Source organism: Arachis ipaensis, chromosome B10, assembly GCF_059453495.1.
Source record: "Arachis ipaensis isolate K30076 ecotype BB chromosome B10, ASM5945349v1, whole genome shotgun sequence".
Lineage (NCBI taxonomy): Eukaryota > Viridiplantae > Streptophyta > Magnoliopsida > Fabales > Fabaceae > Arachis > Arachis ipaensis.
The window spans coordinates 10,254,735-10,275,007 of NC_142435.1; the positions used below are offsets into that span (position 1 = coordinate 10,254,735).

At 39.5% G+C, this 20,273-nt stretch overlaps 2 protein-coding genes across 2 annotated transcripts; one reads left to right on the plus strand and one right to left on the minus strand.

The window, feature by feature from the left end:
* The first annotated feature begins 7,095 nt into the window (after positions 1-7,095).
* LOC107623268 (Aldolase-type TIM barrel family protein) lies at positions 7,096-8,806 on the plus strand. Its single transcript, XM_016325465.3, has 4 exons — positions 7,096-7,574; positions 7,654-7,799; positions 8,087-8,306; positions 8,395-8,806. Exons 1-4 carry the CDS (start codon positions 7,131-7,133, stop codon positions 8,575-8,577), a joined length of 993 nt encoding a protein of 330 aa, XP_016180951.1. The 5' UTR covers positions 7,096-7,130; the 3' UTR covers positions 8,578-8,806.
* A 355-nt stretch (positions 8,807-9,161) lies between these two features.
* Positions 9,162-11,005, minus strand: LOC107623267 (7-deoxyloganetin glucosyltransferase). The gene is made up of 2 exons (XM_016325464.3): positions 10,368-11,005; positions 9,162-10,248 (listed from the first exon to the last, which is right to left on the minus strand). Exons 1-2 carry the CDS (start codon positions 10,915-10,917, stop codon positions 9,314-9,316), a joined length of 1,485 nt encoding a protein of 494 aa, XP_016180950.1. The 5' UTR covers positions 10,918-11,005; the 3' UTR covers positions 9,162-9,313.
* Positions 11,006-20,273: the final 9,268 nt, after the last annotated feature.

Genomic DNA, 20,273 nt, shown 5'->3' on the forward strand with positions numbered 1-20,273 from the left:
TATTTTTCTGCTCGCTCCTGTACTTCGTTTAGGGAGGTAGGGTACTTCTTTGATATAGATTGGCTAAAAGGTCCCTCTCGTAGGCCATTGATGAGTCCCATGATGGCAGCCTCTGTTGGTAAGCTTTGTATGTCCATGCATATTTTGTTGAATCTTTCCATGTAGTTGCGGAGGCTCTCCCGATCTCCTTGCTTGATCCCTAGTAAACTGGGGGCGTGCTTGGCCTTATCTTTCTGGATGGAGAATCTGGATAGGAATTTTTTGGCCAGGTCGTTAAAGTTTGAGATGGACTTTGGAGGTAGGTTGTCGAACCATCTGATCGCTGTCTTCGTGAGAGTTGTTGGAAAGGCTTTACAGCGAATGGCATCTGAGGCGTCGGTGAGGTACATTCTGCTTCTGAAATTGCTGAGATGGTGGTTGGGATCTGTGGTGCCATCATACAAAGTCATATCCGGGAGTTTGAAGTCTTTTGGAATTTTGGTTTTCATAATTTCCCTGGTGAATGGGTCTTGCTCTTTGCGTGAGTATTTGTCTGGGGTGGTCCGAGGAGCTTTTGATTTGATATCGGCTTCTAATTGCTGTAGTTTTTCTTCCAATTCTTGACGTCGCCGTACCTCTCTTTGTAGATCCTTTCCGATCTCTCGTTGTTGTTGGGTTTCTTTTTCAAGTTGCTTTAAGCGATCTTGAAGCACTTCTATTGCTCCTGGATTTGGTGAGTTTTTGTCCCCGTTGGATTTCGGGGTATCTTTCAGTGTAGTGTCTGCGTTTTTGTGCGGCGTTCTATCTTCTAGATCTGAACCGTGGTCATTGTCATGGTCGTCCGCCATGGTTATGGGATGACTTCCAGGTTCTCCGGCAACGGCGCCAATGTTCCGAGGGATACCTGAAACTGGAGGTCGATCTCGGACGAGATCTTCTGTACTGGTCGGAGATGACGTGTCCGGCTGGCTGGTGGCGGCCGGAGCTGTTGTGTCCGACTTGTTGGACTGGCTGTACTGCTGATGCTTGGTCACCAGAGGGTGGGGGGTACCTGCAAGAGACTCCGATGCTTAAGTTAGCATGGGTATTAAGCAGGTTTTATGTAGAATCAGAGTATGAGTTATACCTGGGTGCTCCAGTGTATTTATAGTGGTTGTAGAGTGACCTTTCTAGATAAGATAAGTTGGTTATCTTATCTTATCTTATCTTCTGGTGAGGTCAGCTTATCTTCAATGGAACCGCCTTTATCTCTATATGCTTGGATTGCCTTTGGATTTGGGTCGTGTTCCTCTATTTGGGCCCTTTATTGGGCTCTCCTGTTGATTTGGCCGACCTTTTTGAGAAGAGGTTGGGTAGCCTGACCTGAAGAGGTCGGTCGCTTTGTCACCAATCATCCCAGGTCGGGTAGTTCGACCCAGGGTATGAACACGTACATTGTCCTATTTTTCAATAAAAGCCTCGTTTTTAACCATTTTACCTTTCCGGCAAGCTTGTAAACTTCCGTAATGCTTATCTAGGTTTTCTTAACTTGTTTTTAGGCTTTAAACACAGAGAGTGCTATAAGTGAGTTCAATTAGATATTTTCTGGTAAAAATTTTAGAAAACGGATCCTTAGGTTTCTGGAGTATTGAGGATGGATTAGTTGAGTGAGATGGCGGAGTACTGTAATGACGATTGAAAGAATGAATTTGTGTATTTCGGATTAATGATGTTGAGATGAGTCTAGGACTCGGAGTGGACTGAGTACTGAAAATGATTTCTGAAAAACCACTGATACACTATTTTATACTGAGATTGTTGAGACGCTATGCGTCTGGCAAGGACGTAGTTAATCCCGCTTGTCGAGGCCGCGGCGGCGGCGTTAGGACGGTGGTTAATCCCGCTTACGTTGAGATTGAGGTATGTGGCAGAGGATGCCGCTCGCATCCTTTCGGATCACAAGAGTATGCCCAACACTATATCCGTGGGTAGTGTGCCCGGCACTATATCTGTGGAGGGATCCCACTTTTATTCATGACCGAAAGGCGACATTCCCATGGGAATGTGTCGGATTGGCAGTTGAACCGATAATGTGATATCACAGCCAAATAGGTCAGGTATTCATCATGTGCATATTCTATATGTTTGCTTGCTTTTCCGACTTGCATTGTTTGCCTAATTGTATGACATGCTTAATTGCTTCTTGAATTACTTGATATACATGATTATACTTGTGTCTTACTTGCATTGCTATTACTTGTGTTTTTTATTGGGATTGAGGAGGTTCGGAAGGCGGTAGCGATGGGATCGCATGGAGTTTAGGCTGCAAAGGCTGTGGGACAGCGGATTAAATGTTAGAGTAGAAAATCCCTAAGTTAGATTCCCTTATTTCATTATGGTTTTAAAGTGATGGTTTTAAATTTAGTTATACTTTAAGTTGAATCTCATGATTGATATGAAGCTCTAGGATTGCCTCTGGCGTCCCGGAGTCTTATATCTTACATTATTGGGTACTATTACCATATTGAGAACCCTCGGTTCTCATATCATATTCTGTTGTTATTTTTCAGATGCAGGTCATAACCCACCTCGGTGAGTTACGTGATGGTGACAGAACGGAGGATCCTTATCATATTTTGGAGTCTTTTAGATATTTTGTTTAGTACTCTCACTTTTGTATTTATATTTGCCTTATAGGCTTACTTTGGGAGAGGTATATTGTATATGCTGGTTTTACTTTCAAAACTCTGTATGTCTATATATAACTAGTTGGCCTAAATTCCGCGGGCTGAGATTTGTTCCTTATGACTATTATACTCATATATCTATTTATGCTTTCTTATCTTGTATCTATATCTTGTGCCTTAAGTTTGTAGCTTCGTGTGAACATTTCGCGCTTTTATAACTCTGTTTTTGAGCTTATTCCTTCATCGGGCTTCTAGAATTACTATTTCTTTCTATATATTATTGTACAAGCCTTAAAATTGTCGTAACTTTTTATTAACATTTGCTTTATGACATGAGGTAAGGCTTAGGGTAATTAGGGTGTTACACATAAACTGTTCAAACAGAGCAAGTAGATGGAGCCACCGAGCATGCTTCACTGAACGTAGGAAAGAACTCAGTACATACAACTAGTGAAAGTCCTTTTGAGAATGTCAAACAAGAGGTAAATAATTGCCAATCTGGTAATTTACTCTCTATTTTTAATGAGGCCACTAACAATAACAGTATAACACTGGAACATGAAGAATCAGAGTCCAATACCTTTATTCTTCCTCCAAGAAGAAATAGAGAAATGCCTCCTAATCGGTACTCACCAGAACATGTTCCCCGTAACTCAAGATACCCGATAAGGGTGGTTAGAGAAGGAATAGCAAATGTTGCAATGGCTTTTTCCACCACACTCTTAACAGAAGACATTCCAAGAACTGTCCGAGAAGCCAATGAGAAAGCTGAATGGCAAAAAGCCATGCATACAGAAATGGAAGCTCTAGAGAAGAACGGAACTTGGGAGAAGTGTATCCTACCGATAGAAAAAAAAGCTAGTAGAGTGCAAATGAATTTTTACCATTAAACACAAGGCAGATGGCACCATCGAACGGTACAAGGCGAGGTTGGTGGCCAAAGGTTATACTGAGACCTATGGTATTGACTACACTGAAACTTTTTTACCGGTTGCAAAGATTAACACTATCAGGGTGTTGTTTTCAATAGCAGTAAATGAAGATTGGCCACTCCATCAATTTGACATCAAGAACGCTTTCTTGCATGGAGAGTTGAAAGAAGAAGTGTACATGGATGCTTCTCCAGGTTTCTTAACGGAATTTAGAAAATATGAAGTTTTTCGGTTAAAGAAGGCTCGTTATGGGCTTAAATAATCTCTACATGCCTGGTTTGGAGGATTCATAGTGGCCATGAAAATGTATGGGTACAAGCAAAGCAATTCTAATCATACAATTTTTTTGAAAAAACGGAGAGATTTAATCACTTGCCTAATAATCTATGTGGATAATATGATCACAATGGGAAGTGATGCTGAAGAAATTGCAAAATTGAGAAGGAACCTATTTACAGACTTTGAAATAAAGTATTTGGAAAGACTAAAATATTTCTTAGAAATAAAGGTTCTACGATCCAGCAAATGAATCTTTATCTCCTAAAGAAAGTACATTTTGGACCTTCTGGCAAAAACAGGAATGGTCGATTGCAAACCAATAGATACGCCCATGCAAGTTAATCACAAGTTGAAGATAGTAGAAGGTGCCACCCTAGCAGATAAGGAAAGGTACCATCGACTTGGGAAACTAATTAACTTATCACATACTCGGCCTGACATAGCTTATGCTGTGGGAATAGTAAGTCCGTTTATGCATAAGCCATAAGAAGAACATATGGAAGCCGCTATGAGGATAGTTCGATATTTGAAGGGAGCTCTAGGAAGTGGAATCATATTCAAAAGGAATGGCCATTTGAAGGTTGAGGCATACACTGATGCAGATTGGGCAGACAACCCAAACTATAGAAGATCAACAGCTGGTTACTTTACACTTGTTGGAAGGAACCTGGTAACTTGGAAAAGCAAGAAGTAAAAAATTGTAGCAATTTCAAGTGCAGAAGCAAAATTTTGAGGGATTGTTAAAGGCATAACTGAAGTATTGTGGATAAGAAAATTGATGACTGAGATTGGATTTCCACCACAATTGCCAAGTCAGTTAAAATGTGACAACAACGCCGCAATTGACATTTCAGAGAATCCCGTACAACATGATAGAATAAAACATGTTGAAGTGGATCGATACTTTATCAAAGAAAAAATTGAGAATGGTACTATTGAGCTTCCATTTGTGAGATCAAAAGATCAATTGGCTGAAATTCTTAGTAAAGCAGTTTTAAGACAAGTGCTTGCTAAAGTTCTAACTAAGTTGAATATTGGTGATCCCACTACTCATCTTGAAGGGAATATTAGAATATCATAATTAAGAAGCAAAGTTAGAAAAATATTAAAGAAAATAAAAAATTAATATAATTTATTAGGATATTATTCTATAATTAGTGTACTTATTGGCGTTCTCTTAATCTATATATTAGTAAAAATTTTATAATAAAAAAAGGGATGAATATGATATTTTTTTTTAAATTATTCTTCTTTTTTTCTTCTTAATCGCTTTGTACTAAGGTAACATACATGACTTAGGTCTAAGATATAAAAAGATGTACATGAATGGTTTAGGTTTGGGGGGTTAATTAAATTAGTTAAAGAAATCAAATAATAATGTTTTTGAAATTGTTGATTATGATGGATGAACGACCACCAGACCCAGCTATAATTAAAGCAACCCCTTATTAATACTATATAGGTGCTATTAGTAGAATACATATATATATACCACATCCTTATCTTTAAGAACCATTCTGATTTTAATTTTAGGTTAGCTTATTAGTTGCTCTAATTTCAATATACTGTAGTGGGACACAGCTAGCTATAGCTCCTTTCCTATCTTTCTGCTGCTTCCTAAAGTTTGTTTTTTCTGGTTTACCTAATATTTCTTTTTAGAGTATATTTTAAATTTATGATTAGTAGAAGTTTTTAATTTTTAATTTAAAAGTACCTAATATATTTAATAATGTATATGTTAAAGAGTTTAATGTAATAGTAGTTAGTATACCAAGATTATGAACTAACATGAGTTATAAATATTAAATTGGAGATCAAATTGGATAAAACAAATTTAAATACCAAAAATAAAGTGGCTGTGTCTCCTTTTTTCTTTTTACACACACTCACTCCCTTTTTTTTTTTTGGGGTGATACACACTCTCTCTCTTGGATCGTTCCAAATTATAGTTTCTTTTTTGCCATGAGTGAAACACTTTTCCGACACTGATTCAATTAATAACGGGCTAAATTTCATTTAAGAAATATGAGCCCATCCTAAAAAGGACCTGAGCCCAGAATAAATGTGTGTTAGGACTTAGGACTACTCTGAAATGGTTCCTCGTGGCCCAAAAAAAAACAGAACGTTCTAAATATCTCAAAAAATAAAGAATAATATAATAATATAAAGTGAGAAGTGTTCAATTTCAACTAGTATACTGATTAGGACTATAATATAGTTTTGAATAATAAACAAAAGGACCGGTGGTATTCCGTGCAGGACTTTGCCATTATGTGAGCACAAACTCAAGTATCTTACAACTTCTCATCACAAAAAAAAAAGTGAAATGAGGTCATATTACCTAAATGATATTGTCATATTTATTCAAGAGTTCAGCTTAGCCACATTCACAAACAAGAGTTATTACTTATTTGATTTCTCCTCTGCCAATGCATGTTAAAGTTATAAAATTATCTTTAAAAAATTTAAATTAAACCAATTTGAGTTAGCCGTCAAACAAGTGTTAAGAATTAAAACCTAATTTTATATATGTAATAATTTAATAATTAACAATAAATTTTTAAATAAAAATTATTTTTATAATAAATTAATTCTTGATTTGTTTAATAAAAAAAATACCTAAGCAACCAAAAATAAAATTTAATTAGTATATTAAAATAAATAATTTAATAAATTTTTATTAATTATTTTATATTCTCACACTTAGCATTATTTTGTATGTATTTTTTTTTAAGTGTGAGAGGCAAATTAAAAAATATTATTTATATATTAAAATTAATTATTAATATATTTATGTATAAATATATATATTTAAATTTATTTTTTATATATATTTATATTTTAATATGTATTTTATACTAATTTTAGTAATTAATTTTAACCTAGATTTAGGTTCAGTTTGGGTAAATAGTTTAATTAAACTCCTTTTAAAAAAATAGTTTAAATAATAAACAACTATATTAAAAGTAGCTTATAAATAAGTTATTTTGTCTTTGAATTTTTAATTCTAAAAATATTTATTTTATAAAAATATGATAAAAAATAGTAATATTATAAAGAAATTATTTTTTTAACTTTTTTAAAAATTCTTAAATAACTTTTAAAAAAATTGTAATTTAATTTTAAAAATCTAGACATTAATACTATTATTTTTCATAAGTCAAAAACTCAAAAAAAAAAAAAAGTTATTTTTGAAGTTTCCAAACTAGCCCTTTAACATCTTGAGAGGCCATATAAAATAAGAAAGTGATGAGAGAAATGATGAAGATTGGTTATGGGTTGGAGAGGGTTACTTGGTTTTGAATATGGCATAGTTCAGGCGCCATTAGGCCCTGATATCTCTGGCCCTGAGCTTGTTGCTGCTGTTGCCAATGCCGGCGGTCTTGGTCTTCTCCGGGCCCCCGACTGGGAATGCCCTGATTATGTGAGGGGCCTCATAAACAAGACCAGGTCCTTAACCGATAAACCCTTCGGGATCGGTGTAGTCCTTGCTTTTCCTCATCAACAGAATCTGAAGGTCATTTTGGACGAGAAAGTTGCAATCTTGCAGGTCTACTGGGGAGATTGTACCCCTGATTTAGTTGCCATGGCTCATTCAGCTGGTGTCAAGATTGTTCCGCAAGTTGGGGATTTGAGAGGTGCGAAACAGGCAATCAATGCTGGTGTTGATGGAATCATTGTTCAAGGACGCGAAGCCGGTGGTCATGTCATTGGTCAGGTATTCATTATCCATGCTGCCTTCACTTTTCTTATGTACTATTCCAAATTCAGTTACTCACTTGATGAATTTCGTTTAGGATGGTCTGATATCGTTAGTGCCAACGGTGGTTGATCTTGTTGGTAATCGGAACATTCCGGTTATTGCAGCCGGTGGAATCGTCGATGCTCGAGGTTATGTTGCTGCTCTGGCTCTTGGTGCTCAGGGTGTATGTCTAGGGACAAGGTATCAACATGTTTTTATTTTTCATGTGATGAATTTCATAGCCAAGAACCGTGAGATAATTTGATATATTTAGCTAAATAAAAATGCTATTCTTACACCACCAATGTATTTGTGTATAAATATAGTGGCTGACTTTGGTAGCTGATTTTGGTGTACACGTAGCATAGTGGCTAACTAAATTGGTATCTAACAGTTTCTATCTATCAACTTTTAAGTGAAGACATCTGCACGCGAGTTTTTACCCTGGTCAAAGTGTTCTCTATTAACATAATCTACCAATTTTGCAGGTTTGTGGCAACTGAGGAAAGCTATGCTCATCCAACATACAAGAGGAAGTTGATTGAAATGGATGAAACCGAGTACACAGATGTATTTGGGAGGGCAAGGTGGCCCGGCGCGCCGCAGCGTGTTCTCAAGACACCCTTCTACAAGGATTGGAGATCACTTCCATCCCATGAGAATGAAACCAACCAGCCACTCATTGGCCATTCAACAATCCATGGCATGGTAAAGTTTCAAATCTTCATTGTGTCTGTCTTTGATCTTTGTATGCTATTGCAGACCACTTGAAACTTTTGTGTTTTCTATCCAACAGGATAGAGAGATTCGCCGTTTCGCAGGTACTGTCCCAAACATGACAACCACAGGAGATATTGAGAGCATGGCTATGTATGCCGGCCAAGGCGTCGGTCTCATCAAGGAAATTCTACCTGCTGGTGAAGTTGTGAAGAGGCTAGTTGAAGGTGCTCAGATTCTGATTAAGCAGCACTTCAATTAGCTTGCTCAGTTAAGGGTTGGCTTAAACATTGGATACCCTACCATAATACCTTGTTACCTCTATTAAATTTGTTCTCAATTTAGCCAATCTTGCAAACAAAGAATGAAATTTGTATATAGACAAATAAGTACAGGGTGGAGATATCAATAGAGAGAAAGGTTCAGGGGTATTACTTTGTGTTACATCATATGGTCATGTATTTTAAAGGGTTTAAATTTGGTTTTCATTATGCTTCATCTTAGTGACATTTAACATTTTCATATTACTAAAAGATAGATTGAACAAAAAGTCAAAAGAACTATATTCACAGTTACTTAGTAGTTATTATGCATTAGCATCACAGGGAGAAAGGAAAAACTAGTATCAATAAGTTTAACAACACTTCTTTAATCATTATTTTATGAATTGAAGACTTCTTACTCAAAATGCAGAAGCATATATTATTTTTTAATGGAATAAATTGTCTTTACTCTCTGGAACTTATGCATTCAACTTGTAGTTATTAGTAACATAAACTAATCATCAATTCCTAAACTAGCCGGCAAACAATTAATCTTAATCATTAAAAAATCACACAGCTTGATGAGGACTTCACATTCCACTACATGGAGCACAAACAGATGCCACCATTTCTTTACTACACAAGGCTGCATATTCAACAGGAGAAAGATAAAATTGAATGATCACAATACTGCATTTCATTATTAAGAAAGAAAAAATATGGCAGTAATTTAATCTAGTTTTCTTTCAGTAAGACCTCCTTAATCACTTTGTCCAAGTTCATGTATGAAGAACCACCGGGTCTAGTCACCTCCTCTGCCTTCTTCTTGAGCTCCGTGACCTTTTGTCTCATCTTCTTTCCCTTCTCTCCCACCATCAATTCATTGACAAGATTCTCCAGATCCTTTCTCTTCACATCGTTATTAATTTCAATCCCAATGCCCCATTCATTACATATATTTCTACAGTTTGTTGGTTGGTCTGCGAAAAACGGCCAACACAACATTGGCACTCCGGCACACACGCTTTCAGTGGTCGAGTTCCATCCACAGTGAGTCAAGAATCCACCAACTGAAGGGTGGTTCAGCACCTGCTCTTGGTTGCACCAACTAGCTATTAGGCCTCTACCTCGAGTCTCATCAACAAACTCCGGGGACAGAACCACCGAGCCACCAATAACAAGGTCAGGCCTAATGATCCATAAGAACGGCTTCTTGCTGTTGGCCAAACCCCACGCAAACTCTGATAGTTTCTCGGGCGAAATAACTGTTATGCTGCCGAAATTCACATAAATAACAGATCTCGGCTCCTTGGAGTCGAGCCATTCAAGACACACAGTATCTTCTTTCCAAAGATTAGAACCCAAAATTTCCAGTTGTTGATCCTCTGGATTGTGATAGGAAAATGAAGGGAAAGGGCCAATGGTGTAAACAGCAGGTAACATAGAGGAGAGAGCATTGACTACCTCACCCTCGAGTTCATCAAAAGTATTCAAAACAACACCATTAGCATTGTGAGCTTTATCTGTCAATTCCATGAGAAATTGCAACATGGGATCATTTGGATCTGTTGTCCTTATAAAGTCAGGCAGGTCCTTGAGTCTAAAATTTTTCATTCCTGGAATCCAATCAACTTTTGTCTCCAAATATCCATTTGTCAGACAACTCTCATCTGCATATATATCACATAGATAAATTACATGACTTTAGGAGTATGTTCAGTGTCACATACTCACATTTTATGAACTATTATGAATATTGGACATGAAGGATAGTAGTGAAGGTACTTACCTTTGAGTGGTATGAGACCTTTATGAATGAGAGTGCGAAAGTGCATAGCAGACAAGAATGAAGAAGCAGCAGATGGAAAAAGGAGAAGGATAGGGAGTCCAAGATCTTGAGCAGCTTGTATAGTAAAAGGCATGGTTCCATCAGAAACAAGACAAGTAACTGGAGGGACAGCACCAGCTGAGGCCAACTCTATAAGTTTAGCAAGAAGGCTTCGAAACGGGGCGAGGAATTTGTTCCTGACTGAGTCCAAAAGAGCATGAAGATCTTGATTATGATTATTGCCATTATCATCAGGATGGGGAAGACCATCAGGGATGGTTTCAAAACAAAAGTGCGGAATGGAATGAATAAGGTGGTTGTTGTTGTTGGGAGACATAGCCATTGATTTGAGGAAGCGTTTGTAGTTGTATTCAGTGTGGACAAAGGTTATATGAAAGCCTCTTAGGTGAAGAAGCTTTGCTAGTTTGAACACTGCATTGATATGGCCTTGAAGTGGATAAGGTGTTAGCACTGCATGCGGTTTTCTATTACTTTCAATGATGGAATTCATTTTCCTAATTAAAGACTAAGAAACTTTTCTTGTAAGGTTGATGATAATGATGATGATGAAGAGCTATGCCTGCATGCTTATTTATTTTCAGATTCCTGTCAATAAGCCTGCATATTTATTCATATATATATATCAATATCATTGTTGTTGATGATGTCATTCAAAAGATGCATAGCAAATTAAAGAGAAAATTGAAACATCATGGGATATACGACACCAAGAAAAAATAAGATAGCATTTTCAACTAAATAACCTTCTAGATTAGAGTTATATGCCAAAATGGTTTCTGAGATTGGACACTTGCATCGAAAAAGTCTAAAATCTTAATTGTACTATAAAAGTTTCTGAAATTACGTTATTAGGAAATTATCAGGCATGCCATGTATTTTTTTGGAACTTTAATGTTCCTTGTACGATCAAGTTGTTAATAAAATTTTTGTCTTGTAGTCCCTTATTAAATGACGAATACAACCCTTTAGTAAGAAAGAAAAAGATAAGATTGGCTAACTTTAGAAATGGCGCTCAGTAATTGTTGACATGAAAGGACATACCAAACAAGCAAGCGAGCTTGATGAAAAGCCGTTTGATAGGTGTTTATATATATATATATATACATTGGATAATTAAAGAAAAATACTGTACAAAAAATTTTAGTAGTTAACATTATTTTTATCTTATTTTAAAATTAATTTTAGCTAATTCTTTTATAATAAAAATGTTAGCAACTATCATGCTTCATAAGATATTAATGGATCATTTTTTTTAGTGAATGGATTAGGTGTAAAAATATTTTTTTAGGATGAAAACTTTTTAAAATGAAAAAATTGATAAAGTGACCAACTAAAGAATTAATCACTCTTAAATTAAAATAGTAAGATATATTTTATAGAAATTATAAATTTAATAGTGATTAATTTTTTACTTTATTAATTTTATAACTTAAAAAAAATATTTTTTTTATTATATATCATATTGTTTAAGAAATCTCATAAAAAAATAATTCTTATTCGTTGAAATACTTTTATTCGCTAGTACATGCTAAAGAGGTAAAAAGTAAAAACATATACAGACTTTGAATATTAATTTTTAATACTTCAAGTCAACTATTAATTTATAATTTGATAAATATATCAATTAATTTATTTTAAAAGATGAACAAATTAAAATGATTGGTAAAAAAATAAAAAAAAATCATATTTACAATAATGTCAGTAACATTTGCAAGAAAACTCCCTAATCTTTTTTCTTTTATGTATTTCTCTTAATGTAGATAATATATTTACTAATTTATAATTATTAATATTATTAATACTTAATATAAGTGCAAAACACATTAATATATATTATAAAAATATTATATGTATATAAAAAATTAGTTATTATATATTTATGTATAAATATATATATTATTTTATATATTTTTAATATATGTTTTGAATAGAGTTAATTTAGTGACTAATTTTAAATATGTATATAGTATAATTGTATAGTTTATTCATGATTATTAATACAGGTTTAAAAATTACATGGAAACAATAATTTATAAGGAGGTATATATTGTTGTCAATAATTTATATATATAAAATAAATTTTTCTTAAAATTATCTAATTATAATTTTTTGAAAATAGTTACATTTTGGTTTTAAACTAATTCTATATAAATTGTGGGAGACTCTATTGATTTCAAAAAATACACATAAAATACAAGAGATTAGCATAATTTACTAGTAAAAAAATTTTAACCTAAAGAAAATAGTAAAATTTACATACAATAGAAACAACACATAAATCTTGAAGCATAGAGGTAAATATAGAAAAAATAATTTCTATAACACATAAATCTTATTAGGAAGACATAGTGGTTTACATGCAATTCCTATTTCCTAAAATACATAAACTTTCTGAGGGTATAATAATTTGCATGTAATTTAATAATGTAAAAAATTCAATAAGTATAATTCACTTCTCTACTTTTTTAATTAACATGAAATTGCTAATAAGCAGGTAAGCACTAACTCAAGTACTCAACACAAATAATTAATTAAGTCCAAAATTAATTACTAAAAAATTAATTATTAAAAATACTAAATAAAGATTACTTTGTTAAAAATTAATTATTAATTTAATTATTCTAATAAAATATTATTAATTCTAGTGTGTTAAAAGAAAAATAATTAAAAATTCTAACTCATCTTTTTAGTTATCTTCCTATTTTTTAAATAAAATAAGTTTTGAATTGTTTATCTTTTGTATTCTTTAAAAAACACATATATTTGAATTTATTATTTTTTTAAGTATTATGAGAATAATTAGAACTTTCAATTATAAAAACATTATGTCATTTGAACTATTGTCTGAAAATATTTTATTATATAATTTATATACACCATCATTTTCAATAATAACAAAAATATATATTTTTATGGTTGTATCTAAAATGTTTCGATAAAAAATTTAAATATTAATATTTTTGTAGATATAATCCATTGAGATTATTAGATAATAAATCTAAAGGTTCATATTAAAATGAATATTATAAAATAAACTTATAAAAAAATACTTTAAAATATAAAGATATAACAAATTACTAAATTATTAAATATGTATGTATATATTATGAATAGATTGTATAATAATTAAGTAATATATAAAAATAAGTTGAGTAAATATTAATTGTTCGGTAAATCGGGTACCGGACGGTTCGGGTTAGGATCCTGAGGTCAACGCTTCGGATGGTGGAGAAGCTCGTCTGGTTGTGGTTTTCTGGTTCCGGGTGGGCGAGGTCCCGAGCACTTCTGATGGAGAAGGGGGGTGTCACCTGCAAAGACACTCCGACGCCCTTGTCAGAATATGTGCAGGCGGAGAGGGAATGATGTGTCAATGTGACGTACCTTGGGGGGAGAGCCAGTCTCCCCTTATATACATGTCAGTTGTGGGCCCTTCCAATGGGCAGGCCCATATTCTCAAAGGTGTTGTCCCACGGCTGTGTGCAAGCCGTACGGGACGCGTGTCCGGGTCGGGCGGAGGGTGCACCATTGGGCCGGCGGGAACTCGGGTCGGGTTGACCCGTGTGAGTTTTGGGCCAGGCCGTAACAGTGCCCCCGACGCGTCAGCGATGGTCGTGGGGGCCATGGGTGGCGCGTGACGTTTACCTTCGTGCGTTGTCATTGGGTCGGCGGATCGTGGGAGGGACGCGTCTCTTGTGCGCGTGTCTCTTGATCTGCTGTGGTATCTGTTTGCCGTTTCGTTCTCCGCGCTGGGTATTTAATGCTCATAATGATTCGAAAAAACCCGTGTGCAAAGACTATCTTACCCCTGCTTCCTTTCGCGCTTTTTTGGGGGTGGTTTTTAAACAGTTTTCTCCCTATCCACCTCCCACTCTTATCATTTCTAACTTCTTCTCTCCCTAACATCCAAAGCTTCCTGCGTGAACTCCTTCCTGCTTCAACTTCCAGCCCAGATTTCCTTCATCGCTCCAGGTAATCTTCTGGTTTCTTTCTTCTGGTATCTGGGTTATGCTCTGTTATTGTGTGATTTGTTGTTTGCATCTACTGCATGGCTGGTTTTATTTTTGTCAAGAGGTTTTTCCAGTGTTGGGATAGGTGGGTTAGGAAAGGGGTACCATTCCAGGATAGGCTTTTTTGGGTGGTTTGTGAGGTAGGCGTAGTTTTTAGCCGTATCTGGTCATGATTGAGTTGAAAAGGCGTGGTTCTGAGTTTTTTCGGGCTCCCGACCTCATAGACTAACGGAGTGGTACCCCGCTGTAGGTATGCCTCGCGTTGTCTCCCGGTCTTCCGGATCCGCTGCGGCTTACGACCCGTATGCTTGGGTGACAGACGATATAAGGAGTTCTCCCAACCAGATGGACTTGGAGGAATTGACGGAGTTCCGGCAAGCCGGTTACCTGTGTGGGGGTACTGACGAGAAGGCCAACTACGAGGCCATTGTCCCGCTTCCTCGTGAGCGTATTTATGAGCTCAATTTTCATTCTCCTCGCGTCCCCGATTGGATTTGGTTTTACAAGTCCATGTTCACACAAGTCGGTGTTCGGATACCGTTCTCCGATTTTCAAATGGCGCTGCTGAACCGGATATCCGTCTGTCCGTCTCAGCTTCATCCGAACAGCTGGGCTTCGATCCGCTGCTTCGAGATGGTCTGCGAGTACTTGGAGCTACCGGCGTCGGTGGACGTTTTTCTCTTTTATTTCAACCTTACCAACCCCTCCAAATAGGGGAAAGCAAGAAAAGGGTTTCTTTCTTTCCGTGCTGCCCAGGGTAGGAAGATTTTTAGCCTTTTTGAGGATTCTTACCATGGTTTCAAAGATAAGTATTTCAAGGTTCGTCCCGTCAAGGGTCGCCATCCCTTCTGGTTGTCGTTAGAGGGGGAGCGCCTTATCCAGACTTACTGGAGCTTTGGCGCGGGGTCGAATCCTTTTGTGAAAGTGTCGTACAAGAGGTTGTCGGCTGTAGATAAACAGATAGTGGACGTTCTTCTAGCTATCTTTGAAAAGAATCCCGTGAACCCCCACCTTCTCATGGGTGAACGGGAGGCCGGCCGGAGCTATATTCGTGAGTTCCTTTTCTTGTTTGCATATGTTTCTTGCTTTTTATGTTTGTCGGTTTGACGGCTAACGTTCTTGTTGTTTATCGCAGTGGAAATGTCTGCTACCGTGACTGGTCTTGAGAACCTGATGAAGACCTTTTTTGATGCTAGTGATGATGAGAATGCCGGAGAGAAGGACGCCGGCAAGTCGGAGGGCCAATCAGGGGAAAAGACGGGCCAAGCTTCCCCTGCTCATGATACCGAAGCGTCGGGAAAGCAGGGCTCGGGGGGTCAGGCTTCCCCTTTTCATGAGGAGGGACCTGCTGACGGGCAGGCGACTCACACCCCTCAACCGGATAGTGACGTGGAGCTTATCCACACTCCTAAGAAGCGAAAGATGTCTTCTAGCCCGGAAGGGGTCCTTACCGTAATGGAGAGGAATTTTGATGCTTCTAAGTTCATTGATTCCCAACTGATACCGGGGACAGAAGAGCATTTTCATGCAACCGAGCTGTCTGGGCAGGCGAGGTGGATGTATCGCACCTTGCTTCGTGGGGCCGTGATAGCTCGGAAGGCCGAGTTTGAGTTATCCGGTATGGAGGCGCTTCGGAGGAAGCTTGAGTCTTCTGTTAAGGCGAACAATGATTTTAAGGCTCAAGTTGAACTCCTCCAGGGTCAACTGTCCGAAATGGGGGGGAAGCTTACTGCTGCTGAAGAGAAGTCCTCGTTTGTTGCGGAGAGGTTGAAGGCGTCCGACGAGACCGTGGCCCGGCTTCTTGAGCGTGAGATGACATTGGAGGGTCAACTGAACGCCGCTCAGGGTCGGGTTGTCGCGTTGGAGAGGGAACGGGAGCAGGCTATCTCGGAGGCGAAGGCCGCTAAGGCAGAGGCCGTTGAGCTTAAAAAGAAGCTTAAGGTGGCCAAGGAACAAGGGAAGAATGCCATCTTGATGACCGAGGACGCCCTGAAAGCTCAGCTGAAGATTGCTGCTCCTGATTTCGAGACGTCGTCAATTGGTGTTTTCAAAACTATCCAGGACGGAAAAATTGTTGATATGCCGAGGAAATGAAGTTTCGTAACTTAGGATATTTTGTAGCGCATTTGCTGAGCGCCCTGTTGACATTTTGTCGTTTTATTTGTCTTGAACAATTTACTTGTCCGTTCCGTATGTTGACGCTTTATGAGTTATCGTCGTTTGATTGTTATGATTCTTGCTAGTCTCATTATTTTGTCGTGTTGCCGTTACCGTGTTACCGTTTACTCTGGCCGGGCTTATTTCTTGTGCCCGTCTTGCCGTTTTCGCATTTGGCAGTAATTCGGACCGTTTCGGTCGCGTAGTCGTCGAGTTGGTTAAGGCGTATGAGCCGTCTGGCTCCCGGGGTGATCAGTCCCGGGGTGCCGTTTTAAGTTTTGGTCGTGAGAAACAGACGTGGAGTAAAAAAGTTTTAACAATTAAGAAATTTGAACAAGTGAAAACTATTCGTCAGTTGGGCAAGTATTTGACAAAGTAAGCAAACAAGATGAATTAACTATGTGGACAGGGCAAATATTAACTATTTGGCTAGACTCCCTGGTCGGTGAGCCGGTGGATCAGGAGTAGAACCTCTTTAGGTTACCTGCGTTCCATGTTCTGGGTACTTCCTTGCCGTCAAGTTTTTCGAGTTTGTAAGCGCCCTTACCGAGTACCTCCCTAACCCTGTAGGGACCTTCCCAGTTTGCCGCCAGCTTGCCTTCCCCTGGGGTCGAGACGCCGATATCGTTGCGTCGCAGGACGAGGTCCCTTTCTTCGAAGTCTCGTTTGAGGACTCTTGCGTTGTAACGCAGGGCTATTCTTTGCTTCAGCGCCGTTTCTGTTAGGTGAGCGATCTCCCTTGTTTCTTCGATCAGGTCTTTCTCGACCCCTTCGCTCATGCCCGCGAGTTAGGGATGGCAAAATTCCCCGAGACGCGGGGATCCCTGCGGGGACTGCCCCGAATGGGGATCCGATTGTGGGGAATTTTCCCCGTGGGGATGGGGATGGGGGACAAAATTCCCCCGAAGCAGGCGCGGGGACCCGAGCGGGGATCCCCGCCCCGTCCCCGCTATTCCCCGAAATTTATGAATTCCTTGAATTATCCTTAATAGTTTATTTCTCATATATGTTTTTTAGACTTTTCTCACACACACATATATATAGAAACCCAAAACTCCTAATCTTTATTTGCATAACTCTTCTTCAATTCAGAGATTCCTAAGGCAGTCCATACTTCATCCAACCTCTCTGCAGCCACCCCCTCGTCACCCTTCTCACCGCATCGTCACACCTCACCGTGCCATCACCCTTACCGCGTCGTAATTTCTTTTTGCGGCGTTCCTTTTCGTAACTCTGCCATCGTGTCCATTCTCCTCTCTGTTGCCACGTCTCCCACCTCGTCTACTACTTTGTCCTTTGGCTCGTCGTTGCGTCCCCATTGCGTTATTTCGAAAGAAGTCACCATTGTGTCATTTAGACTTTTTGTATAAAATCTTGCAATTTTTGTATAAGATAGATACTTGCAGCTCTATTCATATGAAAATTAATAATTAGTTAGAACTATTATGTACATGGGGAATGGGGTCCCCGCGGGGAATGGGGCCCCGTGGGGAATGGGGATGGGGAGCAATATTCCCCCACGGCAGGGAATGGGGCGGGGATGGGGAGCAAATCTGAGGGCGGGGATGGGGAGCAGGGAGGCATCCCCCGCCCCCGCCCTGCCCCATTGACATCCCTACCGCGAGTAGTAGTCGGGGGCTTGGTTCGCCGATTTCAACTGGTATTACCGCGTCGACCCCGTACGTTAGGCGAAAGGGGGTTTCCCCCGTGGCGCTTTGCTCGGTTGTCCTGTACGACCATAAGACGGAGGGGAGTTCGTCGGCCCAGTTTCCCTTCTTACTGTCTAGGCGCTTCTTTAGACCAAGAAGAATGACTTTGTTTGCGGCTTCTACCTGCCCGTTTGTTTGAGGGTGTTCTATTGAGGAGAACTTTTGTTTTATTCCCAAGCCGGAGAGGAATTCCATGAACTTCTTGTCGGTAAACTGGGTCCCATTGTCCGAGATAACGACCTCCGGGATGCCGAAACGGGTTATCACCTGCTTCCACATGAACTTCCGGCAGTTGGAGGACGATATCGTGGCTAGCGGTTCAGCCTCTACCCATTTTGTATAGTAGTCAATGGCTACAATGAGATATTTGACTTGTCCTGGGCCGACCGGGAAGGGTCCCAAGAGGTCGACTCCCCATTGTGCAAAAGGTCGTGTAGTCGTTAGCGAGCTTAGCTCGGAGGCTGGTGCTTTGTGGAAGTTGGCGTTTTGTTGACACTTCGTGCATTTTCTGACAAATTCCTTCGAGTCCTTCATCATTGTTGGCCAGTAATATCCTGCTCGGATGAGCTTCCTTGCTAGGGCTTTGCCCCCGATGTGGTGTCCGCAACACCCTTCGTGGACTTCTCTGAGCACGTAGTCCGTTTGGTCAGGGTGTAAGCACTTCAATAGGGGCTGGCTGAGTCCCTTTTTGAATAGTTGTCCTTGTATGATTGCGTATCTGGCCGCCTCCCTTCTTAAAGCTTTGGCTGCCTTCTCATCCTCGGGCAACTTGCCGAGTTCCAAGAAGTTGGTAATGGGGTCTAGCCATGAGGGGCTCGACTCCGTCAGGTGGAGGGCGACCGTTGGTTCCTTCACCATGCCCTGGATGAGCGACCGGTTACCCGATCCTGGCTTTGTGCTCGCAAGCTTCGACAAAAGGTCTGCTCGTGTGTTCTTTTCTCTCGGAACGTGCTGGATAATGACCTCCTGGAACTGGCTTGTCATTTGCTTAACCTTTTCCAAGTACTTTTGGAGGAGGGGGTCCCGGGCTTGGTAGCTTCCGTTTATCTGCGATGTGACGACTTGGGAGTCGCTGCATACTTCGACCCTTGTCGCCCCGACTTCCCGAGCCAGCATTAGTCCGCCTAGGAGAGCCTCATATTCTGCTTGGTTGTTCGACACTGGGAACTCGAACTTGGTCGATTGCTCATAGATGACCCCTGCTGGGCTTTCCAAGATAACCCCTGCTCCTCCGGACGTTTGGTTGGAGGCTCCGTCCACATGAAGCCTCCACCGTGTGCCCGTTTCCTCGGGAGGATCGCCCGTTACCTCCACCAAGAAGTCTGCCATTGCCTGGGCCTTGATTGCGTGTCGAGGCTCATACTGTAGGTCATATTGTGAGAGCTCGATGGCCCAGGTCATCATCCTACCAGCTAAATCAGGTTTTTGCAGTATTTGCCGAATCGCCTGATCTGTCCTCACAACTATACGGTGACTCTGGAAGTATTGTCTTAACCTTCGGGAGGATACTAGGAGCGCCAGCGCCAGTCTTTCCAGTTTACTGTACCTCAGCTCTGGTCCCTGGAGTGCCCTGCTCACGAAGTAGACAGGCTGTTGCGTCCTTGCTTCTTCTGTAACGAGGACCGCGGCAAGCGCTTCCTCGGTTACTGATAGATAGAGGTAGAGCGGTTCTCCGGCTTTGGGTTTCCCGAGGACTGGTGGTGCCGCCAAGATTTGCTTGAAGTGGTTGAACGCTTCTTCGCACGCTGGTGTCCATTCGAACGCCATTCCCTTTCTCATTAAGTTGAAGAAAGGTATGGCCCTTGCCGCCGATGCGCCGAGGAAACGGGACAAAGCTGTTAATCTCCCAGCAAGTCTCTGGACGTCTTTGATGCAACTCGGACTCTTCATTTGAAGGACCGCTTGGCATTTTTCGGGATTGGCTTCCACTCCTCTTTGAGTGATCATGAAGCCTAGGAATTTTCCGGCCTCCA

What these genes read in the sequence shown, in the direction of transcription:
- LOC107623268 (XM_016325465.3), top strand. Translation starts at nt 7,131, where the DNA reads ATGGGTTGGAGAGGGTTACTTGGTTTTGAATATGGCATAGTTCAGGCG. An exon ending in GTGGTCATGTCATTGGTCAG is followed by an intron (nt 7,575 to 7,653) that starts GTATTCATTATC and finishes AATTTCGTTTAG; the next exon opens with GATGGTCTGATATCGTTAGT. An exon ending in ATTCAACAATCCATGGCATG is followed by an intron (nt 8,307 to 8,394) that starts GTAAAGTTTCAA and finishes TCTATCCAACAG; the next exon opens with GATAGAGAGATTCGCCGTTT.
- LOC107623267 (XM_016325464.3), bottom strand. Translation starts at nt 10,917, where the DNA reads ATGAATTCCATCATTGAAAGTAATAGAAAACCGCATGCAGTGCTAACA. An exon ending in AGGTCTCATACCACTCAAAG is followed by an intron (nt 10,249 to 10,367) that starts GTAAGTACCTTC and finishes ATATATATGCAG; the next exon opens with ATGAGAGTTGTCTGACAAAT.